This window comes from Fringilla coelebs, assembly GCF_963513975.1.
Source record: "Fringilla coelebs genome assembly, chromosome: 3".
Lineage (NCBI taxonomy): Eukaryota > Metazoa > Chordata > Aves > Passeriformes > Fringillidae > Fringilla > Fringilla coelebs.
The window spans coordinates 58,646,879-58,671,809 of record NC_140030.1 but is presented as its reverse complement, the minus strand read 5'-3'; the positions used below and the strand labels follow the sequence as shown (position 1 = coordinate 58,671,809).

Sequence of the window (24,931 nt, the reverse complement as noted above, 5' to 3'; positions counted from 1 at the left end):
GAAACTTTCCCACTTTTCAGTACATTGTATGTTTTCAAGTTACCATGAACTGAAAGTTTGTGATACTTCTATGGAAACAGGTCCTGACTAAAATAAATTTTCAGAAGATGTGACAGCTTAGCTCTTTTTCCCTACAAATTCCCTGGTATGTAACAAGCTTCATAGACATATGGACTGCAGTACAGTCCTAAATAAAACATTCTCCAAGTTATCTAAACCATTCCTAAATCCAGGTTGTTTTTTTTTTTTCTAAAATGTTTAAGGTATGTACATCATATAGAGCTGTGTGGAATAGAAATGTCACTAACATCGTTTGAGATTAATTAAATAACTCCCTTGAGGTTAACAGCTGTTGAGCAATGTTGCCTTCTCCCAAACCCATGCTGATAAAAAAGAGGAGTCATATTACACCAAACATTTATATTACTTCTTTATCCTAATACAGGTCTCTTCCAGACACACTGTGTGACTAATAAAAAACATCTTACGCCACATCCCCAGAACTGGCTTGAGAAAAATATCCCAAGCCTGAGGTGACATGCACACAAAGGGTACACTAAAGCATGGCCAAGACTCCTCCCTTCTCAATAGATTCACCCTTTTTTCTAAGCATCACAATACATTCCAGTTAACAGTGATAACTTCAGTGTTTGACAACTAAGAAAGAAAATTAAATCCAGCAGTATTTAGCTCAGAACTTTATGCAGAATTTACTTCCCTAAAGAAGAAAAAGATAGGTATAGAAATTGAGGTAAACACTGAAATTTGAGCCAGCACTAGAACTGGAAAAAGCAGAGGGGAGCTGTCTAGGGGTATCAGAGTGGGTATCAGTTTGCTTGGCAACAGCACCACATCTTTCATCTCTTTTTCCAAATGAAGCAAACAACTCAAGAGACTTCAAAATCACAAAAACACATAATCCCTTAAGCCTATTAAGTGTCTCCTGAGCTACCCAGGCTGCTGAGCTTGGGAGGGTGAGGGACCAAAATCAAGAATAATAAATACGAATCATCTAGAACCATAACAGACACAGTTAAGAAAAGAATGGCTAAGATTTGCAAAATGCACAGAAAATACACTTTCACATGTCTAGAGAGGTATTACCTAATGTGAGAGTGACTGGGAATGTCTTTAAACTGTCAAAGAAACCTATCTTTCAGAATTTTAGCAAAGTCTCTTGAGTTATTGCAGATACTTGACCAAGTTTAGAGCAACGTGCTGCACCTGCATTTGTTATGAACCCACACTTCCCAATTGGTTATTCTTGCTGTCAGCCCTGATTCAGGTGAAATTAAGCAAATTAGGAGATAAGTTATGATGAAATCCAAGAAAAAGTGAGGCTTTCTAACTACATACCTCTTTGCCATGTTATGGTGGATGGGTCAATATCAAGGCGCACAAATTTGCTGATCTCCTCTTCTGTTAAAGTCTCAGGATCAGTCTTGTGTATTCCCAGCCTCTACACACAAAAAGTTCAAGAAGTGCAATGAAATGGCTTATTTGTTTCAAATCATGTAGCTGCTCTGGCTTATCAAGCCCACTATACAAGTGAGGCGTTTCAATCTTAGTAATGCTGTTTTGAGAAAAATGCAACATGATCCCACAGTGATTTCTTCACAACTGACATCTTGTTAGATATAAGGAATCATCACACTGAGAATAATTCACAGCAAAATAATTCAATTATATTGTAAATTATGATTCATGTATTTGAATGTTATAAAGCCAAACTTTTATTTACTCAGTTGCAGCTCATGTGAAGAGAAAAATCCATTTGAAATATAGAGATAGCTGGTATGCATAAAGCAAAGTCTTCCACCTCTTTCCCTAACCTGTTTTCTGTAACAGTGTAAACAAGAACAAACTGAAAATATCCCAAAATTCTGATGGAACAATCTCTGAGCCTGACTCTGCCTCAGAGTCAAGCAGGTATCATCCTCATTTTAATTGACTGACATTCAACTGAGCAGCACAAAAGCTTAAAATGTTATGAGGACTCTTTTACCCGCCACAAAATCAGAAGCTGTCACTACCTCCATCCTTCTTTTCACCCCCATGTGCACTAGGCAGCTGCCCACTGCCATCCCATGACTGAAACATGGTCAGTCAGGACTCAGAGGCCAACAACAAACATGGAACTGGCCACAGAAGAACTGGAGCTGTCCTCAGGAGTCATATCTGAGAGGTTCACATTCTCTTTCTCCTACACTGGTGGGCTGTGTTCCTCTCTAGGTTTTTACCAGAATGGCACTCTCAAATCCAGACATGTTGAACACACATGAATTGCACAGGAAGCTCTTCTGGAAGCATTCAGGGAGCAAGATGGGATGCAAAAATACACTGAGCATACAAATGTACCCCTTGAAGGAAGAACACTGTCAAACTGACATCAATGAAACCCCAGAAGTATATGCTATATTAGACTTTCAAAATCAGAAAATATTGCAAAACCAAAGAATGTGAGCCTTCAAATGTGACTATACCATAATTGGAAAAGTATTTTAAAAACTCTGACTTCAATATTTCATCAGAAAAGACACAGCATTTAAAAACACTACTGGTTTATTTCAGGAGAAAAGAATAGCAAAAATGTTAGTTATAAAAATAATATCAGACCCAGATCCTATTACTCCAAAGATGATGCTTTCAGAAAAAAAGTCTAGACTAGATATATTTATGAGGGTTTACACAAACTCAGTCCCATACATCAAATAATTTTAAACAAGTTGTGTAACTACATTTCATGAAGAGAATGAAGAGACACCATAAGAGAGGAGAGACTGAATGAACAACTTACTCTCAGACGGGCAAGCTGAATAGCAGAAAATCCTCTCACGCCATTAACCACCGGAACCAGCCTGTTATACAAAGACTAGAAAAACCACACAAGAAGTTGAAGGGAAAAGTTATAAAAAGCTAATGCTTTTCTAATTTATTCCCCCTAATTTCAGTAAGAACTTCCTAACCACATAAGTTGTGGACTTCTGATTAGAGACTTAAAGAACAATTCTGAGAAGGCAGCAGGCTTCTGAGCCATGTCTGTGATTTAACAGTCTAAAATCCAATTACCAGAAATCATTGGTTTTCAGAAAAAAAAAATAAATTTGAAACTGGGAACCTTTTAAAACTTTAACCAAGATCCAAAGTATTTAAACTACAATTATAATTTCCAAACTGGCCTAAAAGTACATTGACCTAAATGTACATTGTGTACAAATGTACCAAGCAAAGGGTACAACCCTGCTCAGTTTTAATGCTGCAGACAAGATATCCCCCCCTCCCCTTTAAAGCCTCAAGTTAAGATTTGTTTAAGGTCACAATATCTATTTAGCAGAGGGACAAGGATCTAGTTTATTTTCCCCATAACTCCTTCTTAAGGTACATCATACCCAACCACATATCAGAAATAACAATCTGTAACTTTGAAATGAGTCTTCAAAGTACTGAAAAAAACAGGATTATAGGTGGGGAAAACATGCTTTATTACACTACAGTACAGTCAGAAAGAGTTGTCAATGTTCTGGGCACGGGATCCTTATCTTAAAGACTACCTTATGATAGCTATTTGCTAGAAAAACGGATTGTATATGGAAAATTTCCCAGCAGAATATAAAATGGCTTCAGCACAGTTACTGTTCACATGGTGAAAATACAAAATTATAAACAACATGTTTTTCTCTGAAATGCAGTTTATTGAAAAACTGAAAGTAAAAAATGTCATCTGGATAGGAGAAAATAATTCTCACCTTATCAGATTGAGTATTCTCATGCAAGATCCTAGCATCAATAGCAGCAGCCAGCAAATTATTTGCAGCAGTTATAGCATGAATATCTCCAGTCAAATGAAGATTGAACTAGAAAGAGGAAACAACAGGATCTTTTTATAAGAAAATATCTAATTCAATTCACTAAGACAAATTAGCAGCACAAATCATTGCTATGTCCTTGAGACTGCAGCTCTGATTAGTCAGCTGTCAGGATAGGCTAAAGAATTCCAGGTGAAAATTACACTGGGCCATACAAAAGACTTGTTTTCATCAGCCAAGGACATCTTCATTCTTTGCATGATTCAAGAATAAGAAGCCAAGAGTTACAGTTCTAGATCATTAATGTGGAATCAGTTTAGCATTACTAACCACTAACTGGCCTGGACCAGAGGTGTGGATTACTGCTGAATGTGCCCCAGAGCACAGCATGCATCCTGGCTTTGGGGCCACAGCCCAGCTTTCTGTTAGCCTGTTTCACAGGCATGAAATTTGCTGATACAAAATTTAACAAACAAAGTTTTGTGACAACTCTGAAATGAGCATCCCAAATTAAGACCTGTGTTACACAGGTACTGTATTTTTTATGTGTCTGACAGAAGGAGTTGGAAGATCAGTTTTAATGGCATTTCAGGGCTCACATTAGGACTCTGCTTGGACCAGCTGTGCGTGGTCAAGGCGGCTCCTCACCAGTTCTAGCCATAGAGAGGTTTTGCTGAGCTCTAAATTAGACTCTCTCAGAAACTGCCACACATTTCCAAACAAGCACTGTGAATGTCACAGAATCATTAAGGTCGGAAAAAACCTCCAAGATCATCAAGTCAATCTTCAGCCATGAATACCACCATGCCCATTGAGCCATCACACAGACTGCAGGCTGAGGCTGCCTCACCTCCTCCATGGGGATCACTTGAGCATATCCACCTCCAGCTGCTCCACCTGCACAGGGAAGCACATCGTCCCATCAGTTTTGGAAAAAATCAACCATCTTTAAACACACCAAGTGAAACATACAGCAATGATGACACATTTTTGGCATTTTGATTTCTATTAGAAGATCAGTGATGCATCCAAATAAACATGATTTCCTTAATCTTGCTGGCTTTTTTTTTAGCAGGTGGCAAAAAGGGAATTCTTGCTCTGAAATGAAAATCTACATGTGATGGGTGGTGCAGGCTCTGGCTACGTAAATCTGCTGCTGCCCAGATTTAGGACACAGTCATGCACATGCAGCTGCTGGGTGGAAAGACAGAGCAGTCACAAGCAAGCACTGCTTCTGAATGAAACCTTCACGCCCTTGCCTGAGCACTCCTTCCCCTCTACCTCTCATGGTACAGGCAAAGAAATCTGCTGTTGCCTATGCACAAGTTGAGTGGAGGGATTAAAGCACTCACACGCACCAGTCTTAGCTGAGAAGCACCAAGCACCAGGAGCCTTCCAGCTGAAACCAAACTTGTTAACTTAAACTTCAGCAAAGCAAAGCAGAGCAGGTGGGGACTGCTTGCCCAGTTAGGCACCAATTTCAGCTGAGAAATGGCAAAAAAGAGATTGCATTACTTCCTATCATCAGCATTGAAGACGGGCTTGAAATCTGGCTGGGTCTTACCTGGCCCTCAGGCTCTTACAGGGTTTCTAGGCAAAAAGGCAGCAGCCCACGATTAGAGGCGACAGCTCAGGGGAACAGAGAGAAGAGGTTCAGACCTAGCCAAACGTGTGCTGCTGACACAACTGACCCACCACTGCTAAATTCCTTCTACTGCTTGGAAATATCCACCGTGGACCCTTTCTCAAGGAGTAATTTGACAGTAATATTTAGAAACGTATTTAAAGAGTCCCCAAGTAGAGGGGTGGCTGGAGGGGCGTGTACTCACAAAAAATTCCTCATGGCTAATTACATGCCTCTGCCTTTCATTATGTTTAGGCTTTACCTGCATTATCAGTACATGTTAAATGCAGGAAGATAGGTATGAACCTTGCACAGGAAGTCATGTGCAAGAAACCTTAATCTATTAGTTACATACTATTAAAAAATCCAATATGCTACCACTGGGACAATCCACTGAGTGAAGCAATTAAGAAAGTAAAACAGAAGAAATAAATTCAAAAAGGCAGAAAAGCAGTATTTCCTTTTAATCTGAAAGAGGTCATAGGTTCTGCAAATATTATGTACCTTTCACTCCAAAAGTAGGTCCTTGAGAAGGTTGTCTCAGACAAGCAAAGGAATTAATGTTAAGGTGTGCAGTGAGCGCCTGAACGAGACCAACTGTGACTGTGCTTTTCCCTTCTCCTAGGGGTGTAGGGGTTATTCTAGCAAAACAAGAAAAAAGATTAATCAAATTCTTTGCTGATGTCAGCCTGGCTAAGGATATCAGAACTTAGAGCTTTTGATTTCAATGAAGAATATTTGTACAGCAAATTTCAATAAGATTACTTTATCTTCACAAAAATACTGCCACAATGTTAGCCCCTAGCTCAAGCTGGAATGCTAATATACATGTGTCTTCTATTTAAGCAATTTACTATGATAGCAGAAAAAGAGAAGATTATTTTGGCAAAAGTTCTAAGAAGAATATATTGAATTTAGACATTTTTATTACAGCACAAAAGTCTCACCAGTTTCATTAACAAACCATCCATCACGATACTCTAAGCATGTATTAATATTTTTCTGCAGTAATGCATGAGATCTTTTATTCCCACTGTTCAAACTTTGAATGAAATAATAGAATATTTTAAGTCAAATAACCAACACTTTTGTTTGTAGAACTCAGCTATGCCTCTCCAGATTCCATGTCACCATAACCCTCAACAATGACAGATCAACTGCTTTTTAAATAAAACAGGACACAAAATCCACTATATTCAATTGAACACGATTCATTGCACGCTTCTGTTTCAGAGATTTAAGGGCAACAGGGGACAATGACCATCACAGTCCATACAAAAGCTCAAAAGCCTCATGCTACAGCTCCCATATTTAGACCATGACTGAAACAGGACAGAATTTTAAAAATACCTGCAAACTCAAATCAGAGACTCTAACCTCCACTCTATTCTTGTCCCTAGAGAAGACTCTATTCTTGCCCCTTTCACAAGGGACAATAACAGCTGATTTTGCAAGTAGAAAACTTCATCAGCCTTCAGTGAACAAGAGACACCTCAATTTAAATGATCCTTCCTCTCCCTACTTTCAACATCAGCACATTTGTTTGTGATCCACCTTAAGTGTGTAGGGGGCTAGGGTTTTTCTTCTCTTTCTGTTTTTCTTTCTTGATGTATGAATACAGCTCATGGCTCCAAAATGCACTTCTGAGGCAGCATTTTTTTCTGATTGGCAAAAGAAGAAAGCCCCAGTCCTTTTCCATTCACACCACTCTCACACAAATCTTCCTTTTTGGCAAAGAGTAACCATTCATACCTTTGGTGCCTTTTCTACTTGCAGAGAAGTACTTTAGTGAAGCTGATGTTAAAAACTAATGTTCATTCCCAAGGAACTACAAGCATGCACATGGATCTAGTCAAAGGGGAAGCTTTATCTTGTGACCTTTTCAAAACTTGAGCTGAAACATCTAGCTCTACTTAGAAACACTTCCTTCCCCAACCAGTAACTTTTCCAAGATATTCCTGTCCTCAGATCACAATTCAAATGGCACAAAAACATTAGAGTAATTGTAAGAATCAGCTTCATTCAGTCAGTGCACAGACTGGTAAAAGCACTTCTTCGTCCCACAAAGGAAAATAGATTAAAACATTAACTTTTCATAAATCTATCTTTTACAGCATCATCAGATCCTTGGCTTTGACTTTAAAAAAGATGCCCTGGATAGATATGTCTGGAAAAATGTGGGCAGTTTGGAAGCAAGTCAAATCAACATCTTTATATTGTTCTAGGAAAAAAAAAAAACAATTCAGAAAAGTTGCCTTTTAACTAAACTTTCAGTGAAATCAATGGGTGGGGTTAAGCACTTTTATAAGAGATTCCCTGAATTTCTGCTTTGAGCTACTCTTATGTGGCCATGGGCCACTTATTTGGGCTCTTGGTTTTAGCAATTTTCTCCCACATTTTATAACATGTGTTCACCAACCATCAGATTCTTAAACATCATCAATAACTTACTATTCAGACTATTTCACTATCCTCCAATTGCACTTCTTTGACTTAAAAAGGAATTAGTAGAATTCTAGCAAAATATCTATGTAGAGCCAAAAAAAAAAGGTGGGAGATTTAGAGCATATCCTTTATCTAGTCTCAAATGCAGTTTTGGCCCCTGTCATTTCTTTATCCATACTAGGCCTTCTTATTTCCTTCTGATCTACTGCAGGAGCACAGAATGCTACTTCATTTCTTTTCCTTTCAAGTTTGCAGTTCCTAGGAGAAAGGATGGTTTTAATCTCTGCATTGTCAGGACAGGGAGCCCTCAGGGTTTTACTGTTGCCACACAGACAGCTTCCTTTTCTCCCACCACTCTTTTTCTCACCTCCTTTTTGTCCCAGGATCTTTACTTTTGTATAAATACATTTCTTTCAGAGCACCACAGCCAGGTTAAATCACTTTTACTACCAGTTTCACCTTCTGACTACTTTTCTAACACTGGTTTCCCCAAACTCATTCAAATAATTCTTAGCATGGTTTCTCCTTACCCCTTGTTCTCCCCTACTTTCTCATTCACTTTTGTCTATTTTCCTAATCCCATTTATTTGATCCTCTTATTCCTGTGCATTAAAACCAGATTTAAAGCATATATAAGTCACCCTGAGGCATTACTGTGTTAAAAGACTTAACAAGGTAACAACTCTTGAAGCAATCAATTATTTAAAAATAACAACAACTAAACAAAAAGAAAAACCAATAATGAAACACCCAAAAGAAAAGTAATCTACTATGAAAGAGACACTTATAACTGTTTACTGGAAGTTACCAGTAAAGAACTTTCCAAAATCTCAGTGCACACAGTGGCTGCACTAACAGAAAAAATTGCATTTGCAGGGCATCCTGTTGGTGGCTACCTCTATTTTTGAGCATCAGACATATGAAGTTCACACTCAAGAGAATTCAGAGATGCCATCCCTAGTTATTTATTTGGTTTCAGCTCAAAATGTGGCAGGTGGCTGATCTGGCATGCACAGCAACACAGGGACTCTTCACAACTCTTATGAAACCAGTAAAATCAAAGATGCAGCAGCATCCAGCAAAGGAAATGAAACTGCAATTGACAAATGCAGAACCAGAATGCACGTTGGTAGCATAAAGAATAATATCTACTTGCCACAGAAGAAAACAACACACAGTCAAGTGTCATGTTACTAAAATGCTCTGGTAACTTGACTGGCCTATTCTAACATGACACTGTAATATGAACCAGAAAGCACTGAGAGTTTTCTATGAGACAGACCTTTTTCCAGAAAGCAGAAAGAGAAACACACCACTGCTCTTTGATTAAACTGGCAGGAAACCTCAAGAACTAAACAGTTAGTTTCAACAGTTACCAAAATCTCAGCTTTAAACATTAGTTAAAAGAAGAAGAAGAAAAAAAAAAAACGGACTGAAATTTAAAGAAAATGATATTCCAATAATTTTCCTTTGAAAGCTTATTTTAAATATCTTCCCTTTTGTACCTGCTCTACTTTGATTGGGGTTTATAAATAAAATAATCCACTTAATCTGCTTTGTGGACATTGAGCTGTTTTTGCTGGCTACACTACTGAGCCTACACTCTTGCAGCTTAGGTCACTTGCTCACATGGGTATAAAATTACAACTGCCAATGGCTAACTTTAGCTCAATTGTGAAATGCTGTGCTTTAACCTTATGCAAATTAAGGAAAAACCTCCTTTAAAACGCAATAAATTTTAATGAACTTCAAGAGACTTTAACAGCCATTTGCATTATTCTTCAAATTTCTTTAGTATGTTTTCAATCAAAACACAGAAACCCCACAATCATTTTTTCGCCTTAAACTTTGCCACCTACCAAGCAGTCATCAGCTCCTGGCAAAGTTTTCCATAACATTGGAAAGCCTTCTCTCTTTATGTATATCAAAACAAAGATAAGAATATGCAGACTTTTTGTTTGTTTGTTATACATCGCATTAGCTTACAGCAGAGCTGTTTCTGTGGGAAAGCTACACAAGGTCTCCCAAAGAGAAAATAAACAAACAGGGAGACATACACTGCACCAGCTGTAACCTCCTTACAGCTACACCAGCCACTGTGACTCCAGCAGGAGCTTTACTGCATTTGTGACAGTTCTCTTTCAAACTTCCTATTTGTAACCCACAGGTATCAGCAGATTCCAAGATTTTAATGAGTTCATAACTCGTGTGATCCACATGGAAACCTGCAAAGCCAGGCTATGGAGGCCATGGGCAACTGAGTTCCCACCTATGTCAGTCTCCCATCTGGAGTACAATTGTCAGAAATGTATTTCTGAGCACAGAAGGGTTGCAACTGCTGTCACCTCATCAAGATGAGGTTATGACAATGTTGCAGTGGCATCCTTGGGCTGGGACTGGAGCATCCAAATACAAATGCACAGAGATCACTATGAAGCTAAAATGACTGAGCAAAGGCAGGAACAGACTGAGGAATTCTCCACTACAAACTCTCATAATCCACTACAGACTCATACAAGACAATCCCAATCAGGAGCTGTGCAATGACATGACCAATACATGACAACTTGAGTTGAGACAACAAAGTCTCAACTATGACTTTACCTTGGACTATCAGACAATTCAGGGCATCAACACAGGGGTATTTTCCCCTCTTATCCTTCCCTGTATCTTTCCTCTAATTTTTATTTTCCTTTTTTCTTAGCTTTTAAGCACCTTGCACCCAAGGGACACAGTAAAAAGAAATACAATATATTTTTATTTTCCTCCATTTTTATCTTACTGAAAAGGTAGTTCATCACAGGACAATCTATTGCTGTTAGGAGAAAAGTACTGATTTTAAATTTTCCAGCATTCAGAATTCAACACACTTCTTGTTAAAAGCAGAAATATTTCATCATTTTCCCACTTTTTATTTTTCCTCATCTTGCATTTTTGAAGTGAACAAGTTTCCAGAATTATCTGCTAAAAGCCACAACACTGGAGCATTGAGAAACAAGATACTGAAACATACACACACACACAGACATGGATTCTAATAAACTGCAGCTGTAATTTCATATTGTGTCTGTGAATATGCCATCTACATGCTTGAATACATGATTAGGTTACCCTGAACACTAAACTTAGCTCCTAGGTCAAGAACAAGCTGCATTCATTTGCATGCTCTCAGCTGGCAATGAGTGGAGGCAGTTTGAGTTAACAGACCCTGTGACGTATTATTTAGCACACTAAAACCCTGTTTACAGGCAGTTGATGCCCAAGAACCAATTACTCTATGATAACTTCTGCCTCTGACCTCACAGTGTCTTAATATGAGCCCTAGAGCAAGCCAAACACAAAGAAAATATAAAAGAATAAAAAAAAAGAATAAAAAAAAATTAAAAAAGAGAAAAGAATGGTCTCCATATAGAAGGAAATGGAATTTATGAAGAAATAAAGTCTTCATCCTATTTTTGGGTGTCATGATCTGTTAATCAAACTGCAATATTTCAGCAAACAAAGTTTATAATGGATGAGACACTTGGCCATATTTGCTTGCATTTAGAAGGAACAAAAAAGACTTTGCAGTTAGGAACTTTTTAAAGAGCCATAAAGTATCCATAGAGATAAAAAGGTACATTTCAGTTGCATTTTCCTGCTCAGAACAAGTTTGGTCTTTAGTATATCAGGAGTAAACTAGAATGCATTTGCAGCAAATATTTATAAATTCCTAGACATTGTGAAACATTTAAATCTGAATGTGCAATTAAAGGCACAAGTGTTACTGGCTGCATCACGGATGGAGGTTGGAGGTTTTGCAGTTTCTTGAACACACACACACACACTTTACACTCTTTCCACACACGAGAAGCTCCCATCATACATTACAAATATTTCCACCAGAACTGTAAGTATAAACATATATCTTAAATATTTCCTCTGAAGCACTGAAAATTTATTCTGAAGGCCTACACTGCATCAGTCCAAAAGAATTTTTAAGTATCTTTGGTTATTGTGAACAAACATAATAATCCAAATGGCAGGTTCTGGTTGACCTTGCCTTGGCAAGGGAGAGAATGAAGGCAAAGGAGGATCCTATTTCACTCCCCAGTTTCCACAGTTCAGTGATACTTGATTTTCATTGCACTGAACATTTCCCCATCAGACAGAGTTCCCTGCTTTTCTTAAAGTTATTGTCATCTGCTACAGCCATTTCAGCAAGGGAGAGCAGCTGAGAGCATATAAACACACATTATATGTATATTTTATATGTACAATATTTCAAAGTCAAGCTTTGAACTCTCTCAGAAGAGAATGTTCCCACTACTGCAGTGACCCTGCCCAGGCACTCCTCCTGCAGCAGATGTGGCTTTGCACCAACCCCAGAAGATGCAACCCCACAAGATGCAATGACTTCAGAGATGTTACAAATAGCAACATACTGCATCACCAGGTTGGCTAGGTACCAAACCCGGCCCTTTGTTTCTGAAACGCCATTCTGCATTGGTACATTTCATGTAAACTTAAAAGAGGATACAATTTTTTACATTTTGCCAGTTTTTTATATTGATGGTCACAACTTCTGCACTTCTTCCACATGCAGATGCACTTCTTTCTGTGACAACTGCCTGAGACACCTTCTTTGAAGGAGAATGGGAGACGAAGCAGTGCGAAGAAATGTAAGCACTGGGGCATGCAGTCTGACACAGCTAAAATCCACCCAAGTGGGGCTCTGCAACCTGCTCTCTTTGCACCTCCAGACATCTTCAAATTACCTCTTCTTTTTGTTTGTTTGTTGCTAGGGAAGCCTGAACTGGTTTGCAGCACGATGACCAACTGATGCTGTTAACACCATGACCATGAAAATACATGACAGCAACCTTCTTCAAACTCAGTCAAATGCTGAACCTGTTTTTGTTTCTCCAATGCCACAAAAAAACCCAAACCAAAATAAAACTATGCCGAAGGAAACCAACTTCAACAAGCTATTATTTCCTTCTCTTAACTGCTTCAGCATCCTCCAGGAATATCTTTAAGGCTGGACTTCTATCACCTAGCTTTGAGGAAAGTCCCATATCTTGCCTGCCTCAGCTTTGTGACATCAAGTCAGACTACAAGAGCTCCATCTAAGTGCCAGAAATCCAGGTTGTTCCTACAGGAAGGCAGTAAAGCAAACACCAGCCAAGGTGAGGAATCAGTAGGTCAAGGTGGTTAACAACAGCCTTCTCCTGGATCAGACAAAACTGCATTTTAAACCTTACTGGTTTCACTTAAAAGGAAGCAACCAATAGATTAACTCAGAATATAAAGACACACTGCAATTTAAATATTAATGAAAACCTTCACATGTTTGTTCACAAGTTTCTACTTAGTAAACCAGGTGAATGAAAAAGTTGTGTCACTGATGCAAGAAAAACCTGAAGCTCTTCAGAAGAGAAGTGCATAATTCCTGCTGAGCATTGCATTTGCTATAATCGTGGGAAAAGCAAGCAGGATAAGCCTGCCTGGAGACATGTCTACATTTCAGAGAAAAAACATGGCTTTTTAAACTTTGTAATCTGTTCTTCAATAAAAAAAGTATTTATTGTTAATATCAACAGATTAGCATCTAGCTTCTGTTAATGTTTGTTTATAAACAGCCATAATGCAAGCAGCCTTAAATATCCAAGTTAAACATTTAAAATTTTGATAAAACAGTAAGAAAAACTCCAGTCACCAACATTTCACAGAATCATAGAACAAATTACTTTTTATAAAATATACTTTAATTTAGTAATAAGAGTTTGGAAGGAAAGCTGTGTTACTTCAAAAAAGTTTAAAACCTGCTCACTGTCAGAAAAGAGCAACATACAGACAAAAGCATTCAAGATTCTTATTTGTACAGAGTACAAAAAAGATGTAAGTTGCATGTTTATATAAATAAGAGTGGAAACAGCAGACATTAATGACATTACATAGCATTCTTACCCAGCAACTAGAACATATTTTCCATCTGGTTGATCCTTTAACCTTTCCAGCAGGGACAAACGTACTTTGGCTTTGGTTTGGCCATAGATCTCAATTTCATCTGTAAGCAATCCTATCTCCTTGGCAAGTACATCAACAGCTTTTGGACTCTGTGCTCGGGAAATCTCAATATCACTGGAAAAGAAAACAAATAGGAGCCAGGAGATTTCTCTCAGCTTAGGTGGTCGACAACAGAGCACAAAACAACAGCAAATAATCCAACAATGGAGTTATTGTAATGAGTTTTAAAATTCTCTCTCACATTTTGTTAACCAAACCTAAATATTAACTAACACCTAATATAACATTGAAAATCACGTACAGAGTTTGTTAATTGCTACAATTTCACAGAGCGCTCTCGTTTAATCAGATTCCAAATATTACGTAATGCTTTCATATCAAGCTAGAAACGTGTCTGCTGGATGCTCAAGCATGTCCCACTGGAATGGATTTTTCTGGATTTGTTTTTCCCTTTTGTTCTCCTCCCTCACAGCATATTTCAGCACATTCAATTTACTAAAAAGTGCATGCATTCCTTGGCCAACAAACACATTCGCCAAACCCAAAGCTTGTGTGTGCAGCACCTTTCATCCGAGGGCAGCGCCAACATCGCTGCTCCCCACGAGGGCACCAAAAGAAACAAGGCATCTGAAGACCAACTCATGCACTTCTAAAACACAGCTAAACTAAGAACGGCCACAGAGCAGGAGTCTAAAGCACAGAGCTCAGCCAAGACATCCAGTGAGCTTACGAACTACCTCCAGCAAGGATGAGCAGCAGCTGAGGCAAGGCACAGATTCCCGGAGGGAATGTGGCTGTAGGGGACACTATTGAATCTGCAATTCCTGACCTGGACAACCTGAGGTCTTTGGATTTAATACTCCATCATGGATTTTGCATTTGTGAGCTTGACCTAGCTGCCTATTATGTCCACAGAAGCGTGTAGAAGCTGTAAGCTCCTGCAGCATGGAAGCCCAGGGGCTGGAACACAGGATGTGAAGAGTTGCCTCCTTGGCTTTGAATTGCTCACATTACCACAAAAACAACTTAAAAAGTTACTTTCAGCCTAACCAGGCTAAATCTCTTTCTGTAGTTTCAGTTGATCACAGTATTTTTAAGACAGAATCTGGCAGTGGCATGAAAGCTCATGTCCTGTACTTTCAAACATTCTGCAAGGCCTTAAATACCCACCAGTGAACATAAAAGTACAACCAGATCTCAACTCTGTGCGTGGACCTTGGCCATTCTGCATCCACCCGGCAAATGATCATTCTGTGCCAACTTAACTGCTTGCAATTCTTTGAGAAAGTCCCAAACTGGCTCCATTGTTCATTTATAGCTCTCAAGTATCCCCCTTTTGCACCCTGCAGCAGGTAAGTGAAATCCAGAAACCACCTACCCAAACAATGACATAACCCAGTACTACAGGACAAGGAGTTACTCAAGCACAGCACTAACCTGGAACCTGCTTTCTTTCCAAGACATACTAAGTGCATCCTCTTTCACAGAAAGATATACCTTTGGCTTTTTATGTGTGACTTCAAACACAGGTAGCCATAAAAATTTAACGAGAACACAAGATGGAGCGGCTTACAAATATCCCATTGCAAAGACCATCTGAAGTTTTCACTTAGAACTTCCAATATATAAGCAACTCAACCCCCAGAAAACTCTTGCTAAGTTGGTGGTAGTGTGGTCCCTTAAAGATCCAAGAAATTAAAATTTTCAGGGTGACTATTCTCCTTAAAATAATTGATGCATTTAGCAAGAGGAGAGAGATGTAGGCTAATACGACAATGTTAGTTTGCATTTGTTTTCCTCCTACTAAATATATTTTCCCAAAACACAGAAAATTAAAGACTTGGTTATACCTGGACTTTAGGAGTCTATATTTGTTGCTGACTCTTTCAGTCTGACAATATAGTCTCTGTACTGGAAATACCAGAATTATTCAATATGTTGTTCAGTATTGCGGGAGATGTGCAAAAATGGTTCTTCTGCATGAATGAAAAATGTTAAGCATGAAGTCCACCACTGACAATGCTAAGTGATAATTCGCAAAATACAGAAAAATTTAAAAGACGGAGGCAGGCTCTACATCTACTCACCTGACATTTCTTTTTTACTGCATACTGTAAGAAAATTTTCCATTCCATTTCCAATGTATTTGGAAATACTTCAACCCAGATCTCACAGAAATCAAAAAGCAGATGTTCTTAGTTTTAGTGCTTAAGCAGCTCTGCCTCACTTTCAATGAATACCCCATCTGTTTCCACACAACGTGGTGTATTACTGAAAGCTTACATTTTATTACAGGATACTTTCCATCTGAAGGGTTTTTTTACATTTAAAAGAAAAAAGACAAAGCTATAGAGTTAGCAGATAAATGCAAGTCCTATTACTAATTATAATATATATATTATGGTGCGTATGTGTACATATATATATATAGATATACACCATTATTTATTAATTACGTAATTATTGATGTACTAAACACACAATGTCATAGAGAGGGTTGGGAGTACCTTTTCATGAAAGTTTTTTTTTTACCATCACCCTCATGACATTGCATACTTTAACTTTTAATTGTATTATTTAAGGATAGTTTTTTTAGGCTTCAATACTAGAAATTGAATTCTAGAATTCCAGAAAAAGCTCAAGCATTTCTGCCTCCTTGTGTCCCTGGCTACAAGGAAAAACTCCTTCTTTTAGCATCTCTGGTTTAAATTACATTTGTGTTCATTCCCATTAAACTGTTGTAAGAGACAGTGAAAAGTAAATCAAAATACAACATTTTGTCACAGCTTTCCTAAAGGACACCAGCAGGATTCAGAATTACAGAATCACAGAGTGGCTGGGGTTGGAACGGACCTCTGGAATCATCTAGTCCAACCCCCTGCTCATGCAGGGGCATCTAGAGCTGGGTAGTTGCCTATGTCCAGGTAGCTTCTGAATGTCTCCTAGGATGGACGCTCCACAACCACCCTGCACGATCTGTGTCAACATCTGGTCACCCTCACAGTGAAGAAGTAATTCCTGATGTTCAAATGGAGCTTCCTGGGTTTCAGTTTGCGCTCACTGCTGATGGTTCTGTCCCTGGGCTCCACTGAAAAGAGCCTGCCTCGCTCCTCTTTGTATTCCTGCACATTGTATTTAGACACACTGATAGGATCCTCCTATCCTCCAGACTATGGAGTTCCAAGTCTCTCACACTTTCTTCTGGTGTGAGGTTCCTTCAGCATCTGCAGAGGCAGGCGTATCAATAAGCACAAAAAAACGTTGACACTTTCCTCACTTTCAAGCCATTGGTTCCTCTCTCTGTCACCCAACACAGCTAACACACAGCAAAGCACTTTAGCACAGTGAAGAGCTCAGACTGCTTTAAAGATCAGAGATGTCAGCAATCATGCCAAGGCAGACCTGAAATCCCTGAGGCCCAGACATGGGCCTTGGGAAGCGAATGACAGGAGCTGATCGAAAAGATTCTGGCTATGAGAATAAATATGCTTCCTGCTCTTCACACCCACACAGGAATTTAAAAGTCTAATGCAGAAGAAAGTACTTCTACTGAGGGAAGAAAATAAATACAAACTCAAATGCCACTGAAATCACTGAGCCTTAACTAAACACCTTCCTGCATCATGGTTCAGCCATTAGGAACCTCCTGTCTTTTGTATTTCTGTTGGTGTTGCACAAGACTTCTCCTCCCTTTGTCAATGACACCTTCCAGCTTTAGGTCTTCATTACATAAAGCTTGGCTCCAATGTAAAAAGCAAAGTAAAAATCAAAGTAAAAATCGATATCAAACAGAAGCCCATGGTCATGATGAAGCATACAAGAGAGTGGCACAACACATAGTCCACATAAGATTAAAAATTAATTAGGAACAGCACATTTTTAGGTTGTCACACTTGCCTGCTCTTTTAAAAAATATTTTTCATTTTTTTTTTCTTTAAAAGCACTTATTACCTGGGCACTGGGGAGAGGGGCTGCAGTTTCAAGCTGTGGAGGTCCCACTTCCTGTACTGCTGGGACTGGATCCATCGCTCCATGTTTTTTACCATGTTCTGGTTTTAAACAAGAAAACAGCACACAACAGCTGCATCATAAATGCTGAACAGTAATTTCAAACAATCTCCAGAGTATGTTGAAATAACTTCTACTGCAAAGGCTAACAAAAAGCCCCAAACTTAAAATCTTTTCTATTTCATGGTTTTAGGACAAAGTAAGAGCCACTTTTCTATTGTATGACCATGTTTCAAAAAGAAACAACCCCACTAACACATAAGTGGCAGAGAAGAGTCTCTAATTAGGCAGTTGGACACTTTATTCACAACAGAGAATCACTATTCTTCTCTCACCTTAAAAATAATGGAAGATACTGATTGTGCATTGACTGACTCATGTTGCTTCCAAAATTGAATACCATACTTTTGGACCCTCTATCCATTCTAATGCAAAAATGCAGATACAATTAATCTTCTCAGTCTTACCAGTGACTGATATTAGCCTATTGACACAAGTGCTTCTGCCAACCTTTACTGTATTAGCAACAATTATGAGATGTCTGATTTTTAATTTACCTTTCTCTAATTAAATGTAACAGGTATCACTCTATCTGATTAAGAGCTGCTATTAAAATGGAAGTCATGTAAGATGGTGAAAAGAGTAAAACAAATACCAACTGTAGAAGCAATTTCTGCAACTTACAGAAAGAACAACAAATCTGCAACATTGGTACAATCTACAAACAAAGGTACACTAACCTGCATTCTCATTGCTACTGCAAGAGAACCAACAGTCTTTTCAGCAGCAGGGTTGTTCTGCTGACCATAGCTGTGCTTCTCTGAAAAATACAAGTATTGCAGTCATAAATCACAAATCTTCTGTGAGTGGGAGCATGTGTACTTGAAAGCTACATCCAAATAAAAAAGTTCTGAAGGTTGACTTGAAATTTAACAATATTACTGACAAAACTATAGGTGGCTTCTGTAATACTTCAAATGAAACCACCATCCTTCAAATGAAGGATGAATAGACTATGAAAATCAGAGAGTAACTCTATGTTCTCAAAGATAGTACACAAACCCACACACAAAAAAAATCACACAATTGTATTTGAAAAGCTACATACATTCTTAAACAGAACACCTAAATGAGCATGGTAAAGACTGTCTTCTCTTTGACACACACATTACAGTGAGCGAGAACAATGAAATGATCACAAATACCATACAGGATCATGATAACTTGGAAACAGCAGATGCAAATTTTTTTTGAATAGTAACCGTTATCTTCATCAGCATGATATTAAAAGCAGGTATTCTGGAGAGTCTACACAAGTCAGTACTTCAACTTCAGAGACAGTTATAATTGTTTCTAGTGGCAATACATCAAATGATAATCACACATTATCTACCCCAACTATACATATTATTTTGTCATTTTGCAGTAATCCTCCTCCTGGCTTGTTCTTCTGTTTTTGCTCATTGACTTTTATCTAGACACAATTTCTCCAAAATTCACATCCTAGTCTCTGTGGGCATATCAAGGCCGTAGCCACATTCTGAAGGGCGTAGATATAACTGTAATAAAAAATAACAACTGTACACTGACAGCTCTAACCTTTTTGCCACAGGGGAACTGAAGTGCAAGCCCTGACCTGGTCAAGCTCTTGCTCTCTTCACCCCTTCTGTACTGGTCACAAAAGGCTCACGTTTCCTTGCACAACCACCCCTCCCAACAGTGGTCCCAGAGCAGCAGGGCACAGAACCCTCAGACTGGAGACAGGGTGGCAGCTACAGCCCACCCTTCCACACCCATCGCTGAGAGAGCAGGAGACCCCCTCTGCAGACCCCTCAGCCTCACTCCATGTGTTTCCTGAGCCTTTTTCAAACTTTCCTGCCAGCAGGCATCTACACACCAGTGACACAGCTAACCAAGCTGAAGGCAACAGTCCTCACATTAAACTCTAATTAAAAAAGTGTCTGAAAAGTCGTTCTTCTTGCGTTAACACTTGCAATTAAAACAAACACACAGACAAACAAACAAAACCTCAACAATTTCTTCTGGAGATGCTCAACTTTAGATTTAGACAGAGGAGTTTTACTGGAATAGTCTATTGCAGTCATAAGCTGACTCTTGTTGCTTTGAGACCAGGCTGGGAGAGCTGCCAAAAGGACAAATGAAGTAGGAAGAATGAAGTTTAAAACCCCCTTTCAGACAGCTGCACTCTACAGAAACATTTTGACTTTTTATGTTATTTGGCTTAATACAACTATTTTTATCAGGACAGAGCTAGCATGTGTGTAAATACATATTAGAATTAGACAATTCCCTTCAATAAACTATTTCTCTCAGACTGCCTATGCTATGCAGTCACCCCACAAATGACTAACCAGGCTTTTACAGGGGTGAAGGTGAAGCTGGAGGTCAAAGCCATGCACGCATGGAGTTAGCAAGACAATCACAGGACTGCAACAGCTCTCCTAGGAAAAATTTTCCAGATGGAAGCTGGAATAGCACTCACTGCTTCGGATATGGTCAGATCACCTGAACTTCAGATATTGTGCTCCCTCCTCTGACTCGTACCCTATTGTGCAGGAGAGTGAGAGCTGCTGTCAGGTGCTACCTGTCTGCTCAGGCAGCTTCGACTAGAGAAGAGGTGGGGAAATGGCTGAATTTCCCACTAACATACTTAAACCATGTGGGCTTCAGCTTTCAAGTGACTCCAAAGGACCTGGACATCAAATCTCAAACAATTCTGGCATCCTTAAGTTTTGTTCAGAAAGTTATTTTCATTTCCATACATTTATATATAAAGTATATTCCTGCAAGACTCTACCAGCACTCACCTGATTCCAAGACTGTCAGTACAACAGAAGCAGGTGTTGCACTGCTAGAAAATTGCAGAATGTTTTAAAATTGTGATAATTTAAAAATCTTTGATTTAAAAAAATACTTGAAAAAGAATTGTCCCTTTGGAGTGAGCACTTTTATCTCGACTGTCCTGATTTACGACATTACATTTCCCCAATTCAGCTACATCCTTGCAAATTCTGAGTGCTTTTAAAACATGCAAGTGTGTTAGACAACATGTACACCCACACAAGTTGGGAATCTAGCCACCATCTAGCAAGAACAAATGTTACTTCATGACCATTATTGCTTTCAGGCTTCATTTAGCTCCTGTGACCCCACAGATGTTAAGTCTAAAGCAAGAAAAAATCCAGAACAATTTCCAAGCACCTCAGCCAGATTCCATGGAAGTCAAGAGACAGTTATAAGATTCAGTTGTTTCTCCAAGGTCACAACTACTCCACAATGGGCTTTCCACAAACATCTTGCAACTTAACAAAGTGCATTCATTCTGTCAGACACCTGTGTTTCATGTATCTCTCTAGTAAGCCTTGAGACCAACGTTTTCATAGCTGGTAAAATGCATTTCTGCTGTAATTTTGGAGCTTCTCCAAAGTTCTGACAACCTCAAAAGCATTACCAAAAGACAGATAGACATTTGGTAGATGAGTTCTAGCTAAATTATCTTGATAAAAATCTCATGCTGCCTTTCCAAAAAAAAGCAATACTCAACACAGTCCTACAACTTGAAAAATGCAAAGAAATGTATATGCTTATGCCAAATCTTACATTTCCTGCATTAGCAATGAATGTTACTGAGGTGTGTAATGCAGTTTTTCTAACACTTTCACAGAAGGGAAACACTAGTATTATCTACAGTTCTTTAAAGCAACTAAGGCATGAAGATATTTAAGTCTTACGACATAGCATGCAGTTATACTGCGTAACTTTCAGGCCTGTGAAGGCTCAGACTCACTTCTCAATGCAGAGAATTACTGTCTGAAAGTGGTGTCTGAAAGTGGGGCTTGTACCAGGCAGCACACAGTGCTGGGAGAGTCCAGTCCCTCCTGGTGCCCACTCCAGCTGCACGGACTGGCTTATCCCACCCTGTCAGAACCACCCCAGTCTGTCACATAAGAGGTTTCTACTTTCAAGATTAAAATGAGAAGGGGAGATTCCTTTTTATTTATTTTTTAATTTATTTATAGGTATGACTGCTGTACCACCACCCCCTCTCTATTCCTTTCCCTTTCTCCCCCATTCCTCCTTCATGTGTCATACTAGTAGACTGGGTACCTGCTCAAGGGACCTGTGTGCCAAGCCCTGCCCTACAGACACTTAACAATTATATCCAAAAATCCCTAGGGGAAATAAACTGGCATTAGAGATGCAAGGAGTCTCCTAGTCACTAGTCCAGGAAAAAGAAAACATGTATTATTTTTGGACAACTTGTGCAGCATCAGGAAGGGAAAAGACTTGGTACCCACCCTTGAGATCCTCAGTAGGACCAGAGATCTGCTTTGGGAGGCAGACAGTGAATGTCCAAATGCCTTCAAAAAATCAAGTGAATAATAACCCAGATCTCCACATCTGCAGTGTCTGTTCAAGTCAAGAGGACATCATGAAACACAAGGAAAGAAATCTATTGCTAAGGCCATGCTTTGCATGGGAACAGCAGCTGCTTTATTATGAGCCTGATCTTGCATTAGCTCTGCATGGACTGTCTGCTTCATTTGCCCTTAGGGAATATCCCTAGTTTAAAATCCATGCAATCAGGTTTTCTCAGCTTTATGCCCATTTCCACAGTTTTGGTCAATAGATGTCAATCTAGTGCACTTGTGATAAGATTTTAAAAAACCCCAGATTAACCAGTCATGCTAACCACGTACTTCCTCATTTTCCTATTCATTTGCAGCATAATCTCATTGGGATGCCGAGCAGTCAAATTCATATACACACCAAAAATCTAGAAAATATCTAGAGATCTTCACAGAATTTTAAGAAATTTTACAGGAGATGTAAAATTACATGTTTATTATTATTATTACACATTATTCTAGCAGCAGAGTGACTTCTGGGAAGATTTTTAATTTTATTCCCAAGAAAATTCTGTAACATTTTTTCAACTGATAAATTATTGAACACATACACCCTCCACAACAAGTCAGGGAAAAAAAAAGGAGATGAATCTAAACCCTTTTTTGTTGGAAAAATTACTGCAGGAGACAGGACTGTTACCTTTTATCACCTCTTACCTGACAGAGGATGATGAGCACAATTGATGATGGTGGCCCCAGGCTTTATGCAGCTCACAGGAACGTCGTGGGGTTTCGTAGTGCCGAACACCACCGCGTCTGCGTGACGGAGCTAGGACAAAACAAGCACTTCAGCTTAGGAATACACACTTGGATATGCATCTTAAAAATATCCTGACTTATACAGCAATAGCCTTTTGAGCAAAGCTTTCACAGACAGCAAGAACAAAAACTGATCCAAACTGATAGTTTGGTTCTTACCTGTGACAAAACTTAATAGCATTTAAAATTAAGTTAGGTAAACAAAATGTGAGATCAGGAGATTGAGGTCAAAGTAAGCATCAATATTTAATGGGACATATCCTTCCAAATAATAAGTTCTACCATTGTCCTAAAGTCCAAAATAACTTGGAGTAAGTTAAAAAAAAGAAGGGTTGAAAGACAATAAATAGGCACTTATAAAGAGTACAGTCAGATTGTCTGACAGTAGAAAACCAGGCCAGCTGAATGCAGGATGATCAATTAAAGCACTTTTTTCCTTCTCAGCTCATGTCTGCTAATCCCTGCCCCTGATTTAGCTCAATCCAGCAATGCTGGAGCAAAAATGGTTACTATAAAAATTCTTATAATCAAAGACCCAAGTGCCTTTCTTTCCCCACTTCCTCTGAAACAAGTCCTTTACCAGTTATTAGAATCACCATGAGATAATGGACAGCACCAGAGGCAGACGTACTAAGATACATTAAAAAAGCAAAACACAGACACAGCATTGCCTCAAGCCTGACTGCAAAAATTATTTCAGAAATACAGCAGCTTTGGTAATATTTTGGATAAATGCAAATTAATTCCAAGTGTCACAAACTCAGTGAGCCACTCTACGAATTGATTTGTGACTGACAAGAGTTCCAGCTTCTTTTTTGGCCAAAAGTGCTCTGACACAACCCTGCCCAACACTCTTGCCAAGAAAGAACAGCTACAAATCCTGTCAGGATAGCAGGTTTTTGGCACAGCTGAGCATCCAGGAGGGGAAAAGAAGGTAACTGCTGGGGAAAAGGCAGAAAACGAAAAAAACTCAATATTCCCCAGAGAGGACCCAAGGATGGCCCAACCCTCCTTAGAGATCCCCATGTGGAAATAAAGCCAGAAGTGTGGGAGAAGATTTACTTGCTGGACAAATGACTGATGCAATGAGCTGATTCGGGCTTCAGTCACACGTCCAGCAACACTCCTGTGAGTGCCTGTGCACAGCCATTCAGCCTTGTTAAACTGGTCACACTCCTGAGTCTGGTGCACATATCAGCTTACATGCCACTCCTAGAGGGGCACATAAGTCATAATGCTTGCCCAGTGTCAGGTCAAATGATACTGGGGAATCTGCAAGGAAATCTGGATAAAAAGATGCTGCAATGCCTGATGTACCAAGAATACCGTGCTGAAGGCACGCTTTGCCCTGCAAAAGAAGGAAACTTCTGCTGTAACAATCAACATCAACACAGAGAAAAACAGTGATTTTTCTCAGTTACATGATCATAGCCTTTTTTTTTTGCAAGGAAAAAATAATTCATATTCTAGCAGTTATAAATCATGTACTGTAAGTCAAGATGCCTTTCCATGCAAAGCCTCTGGGACAAGGACTAAGAGCTTTGCACACTGCTTAGCATCGTGAGTTGATGAACAAGTTGAGAGCTCTATGCAACAAGTAATAATTCTGATGAATGTTCAGCCAACATGCTTATGACAGAATTGATTCAATGTAACTGTTATGTCAGAAAACAACTGATGGAACCAAATATTCATCTCTATGGCTACCGACCCTAATGTTGAAAAATGTTCTTAACAGCTGAACACAATTATTTTTGTAGCCAACATTAACAGTGGTCAGATAGCTAACATCACACATACCCATAAATTTTAGCAGAAAACCAGCTGGACCTTTCATCTCATTGCCCTGC

At 39.0% G+C, this 24,931-nt stretch overlaps 2 protein-coding genes across 2 annotated transcripts in view; both read right to left on the bottom strand.

Moving 5' to 3' along the window:
• Positions 1 to 1,410, bottom strand: part of LOC311152149 (monofunctional C1-tetrahydrofolate synthase, mitochondrial-like) — a 107,058-nt gene extending 105,648 nt beyond the window's left edge. The window contains exon 1 of the mRNA XM_084202996.1: positions 1,357 to 1,410. The gene's annotated coding sequence lies outside the window, so the exon portion shown is untranslated. The remainder of the gene's footprint in view (positions 1 to 1,356) is intronic.
• Positions 1 to 24,931, bottom strand: part of LOC311151918 (monofunctional C1-tetrahydrofolate synthase, mitochondrial-like) — a gene marked incomplete at both ends in the record, with an annotated part of 42,956 nt that overhangs the window by 2,661 nt on the left and 15,364 nt on the right. Inside the window, 9 exons of the mRNA XM_084202631.1 lie at positions 1,357 to 1,459; positions 2,798 to 2,872; positions 3,747 to 3,854; positions 4,657 to 4,703; positions 5,935 to 6,071; positions 13,825 to 13,998; positions 17,836 to 17,933; positions 18,633 to 18,712; positions 22,980 to 23,091. Coding sequence (XP_084058757.1) covers positions 1,357 to 1,459; positions 2,798 to 2,872; positions 3,747 to 3,854; positions 4,657 to 4,703; positions 5,935 to 6,071; positions 13,825 to 13,998; positions 17,836 to 17,933; positions 18,633 to 18,712; positions 22,980 to 23,091 — 934 coding nt within the window. The remainder of the gene's footprint in view (positions 1 to 1,356; positions 1,460 to 2,797; positions 2,873 to 3,746; positions 3,855 to 4,656; positions 4,704 to 5,934; positions 6,072 to 13,824; positions 13,999 to 17,835; positions 17,934 to 18,632; positions 18,713 to 22,979; positions 23,092 to 24,931) is intronic.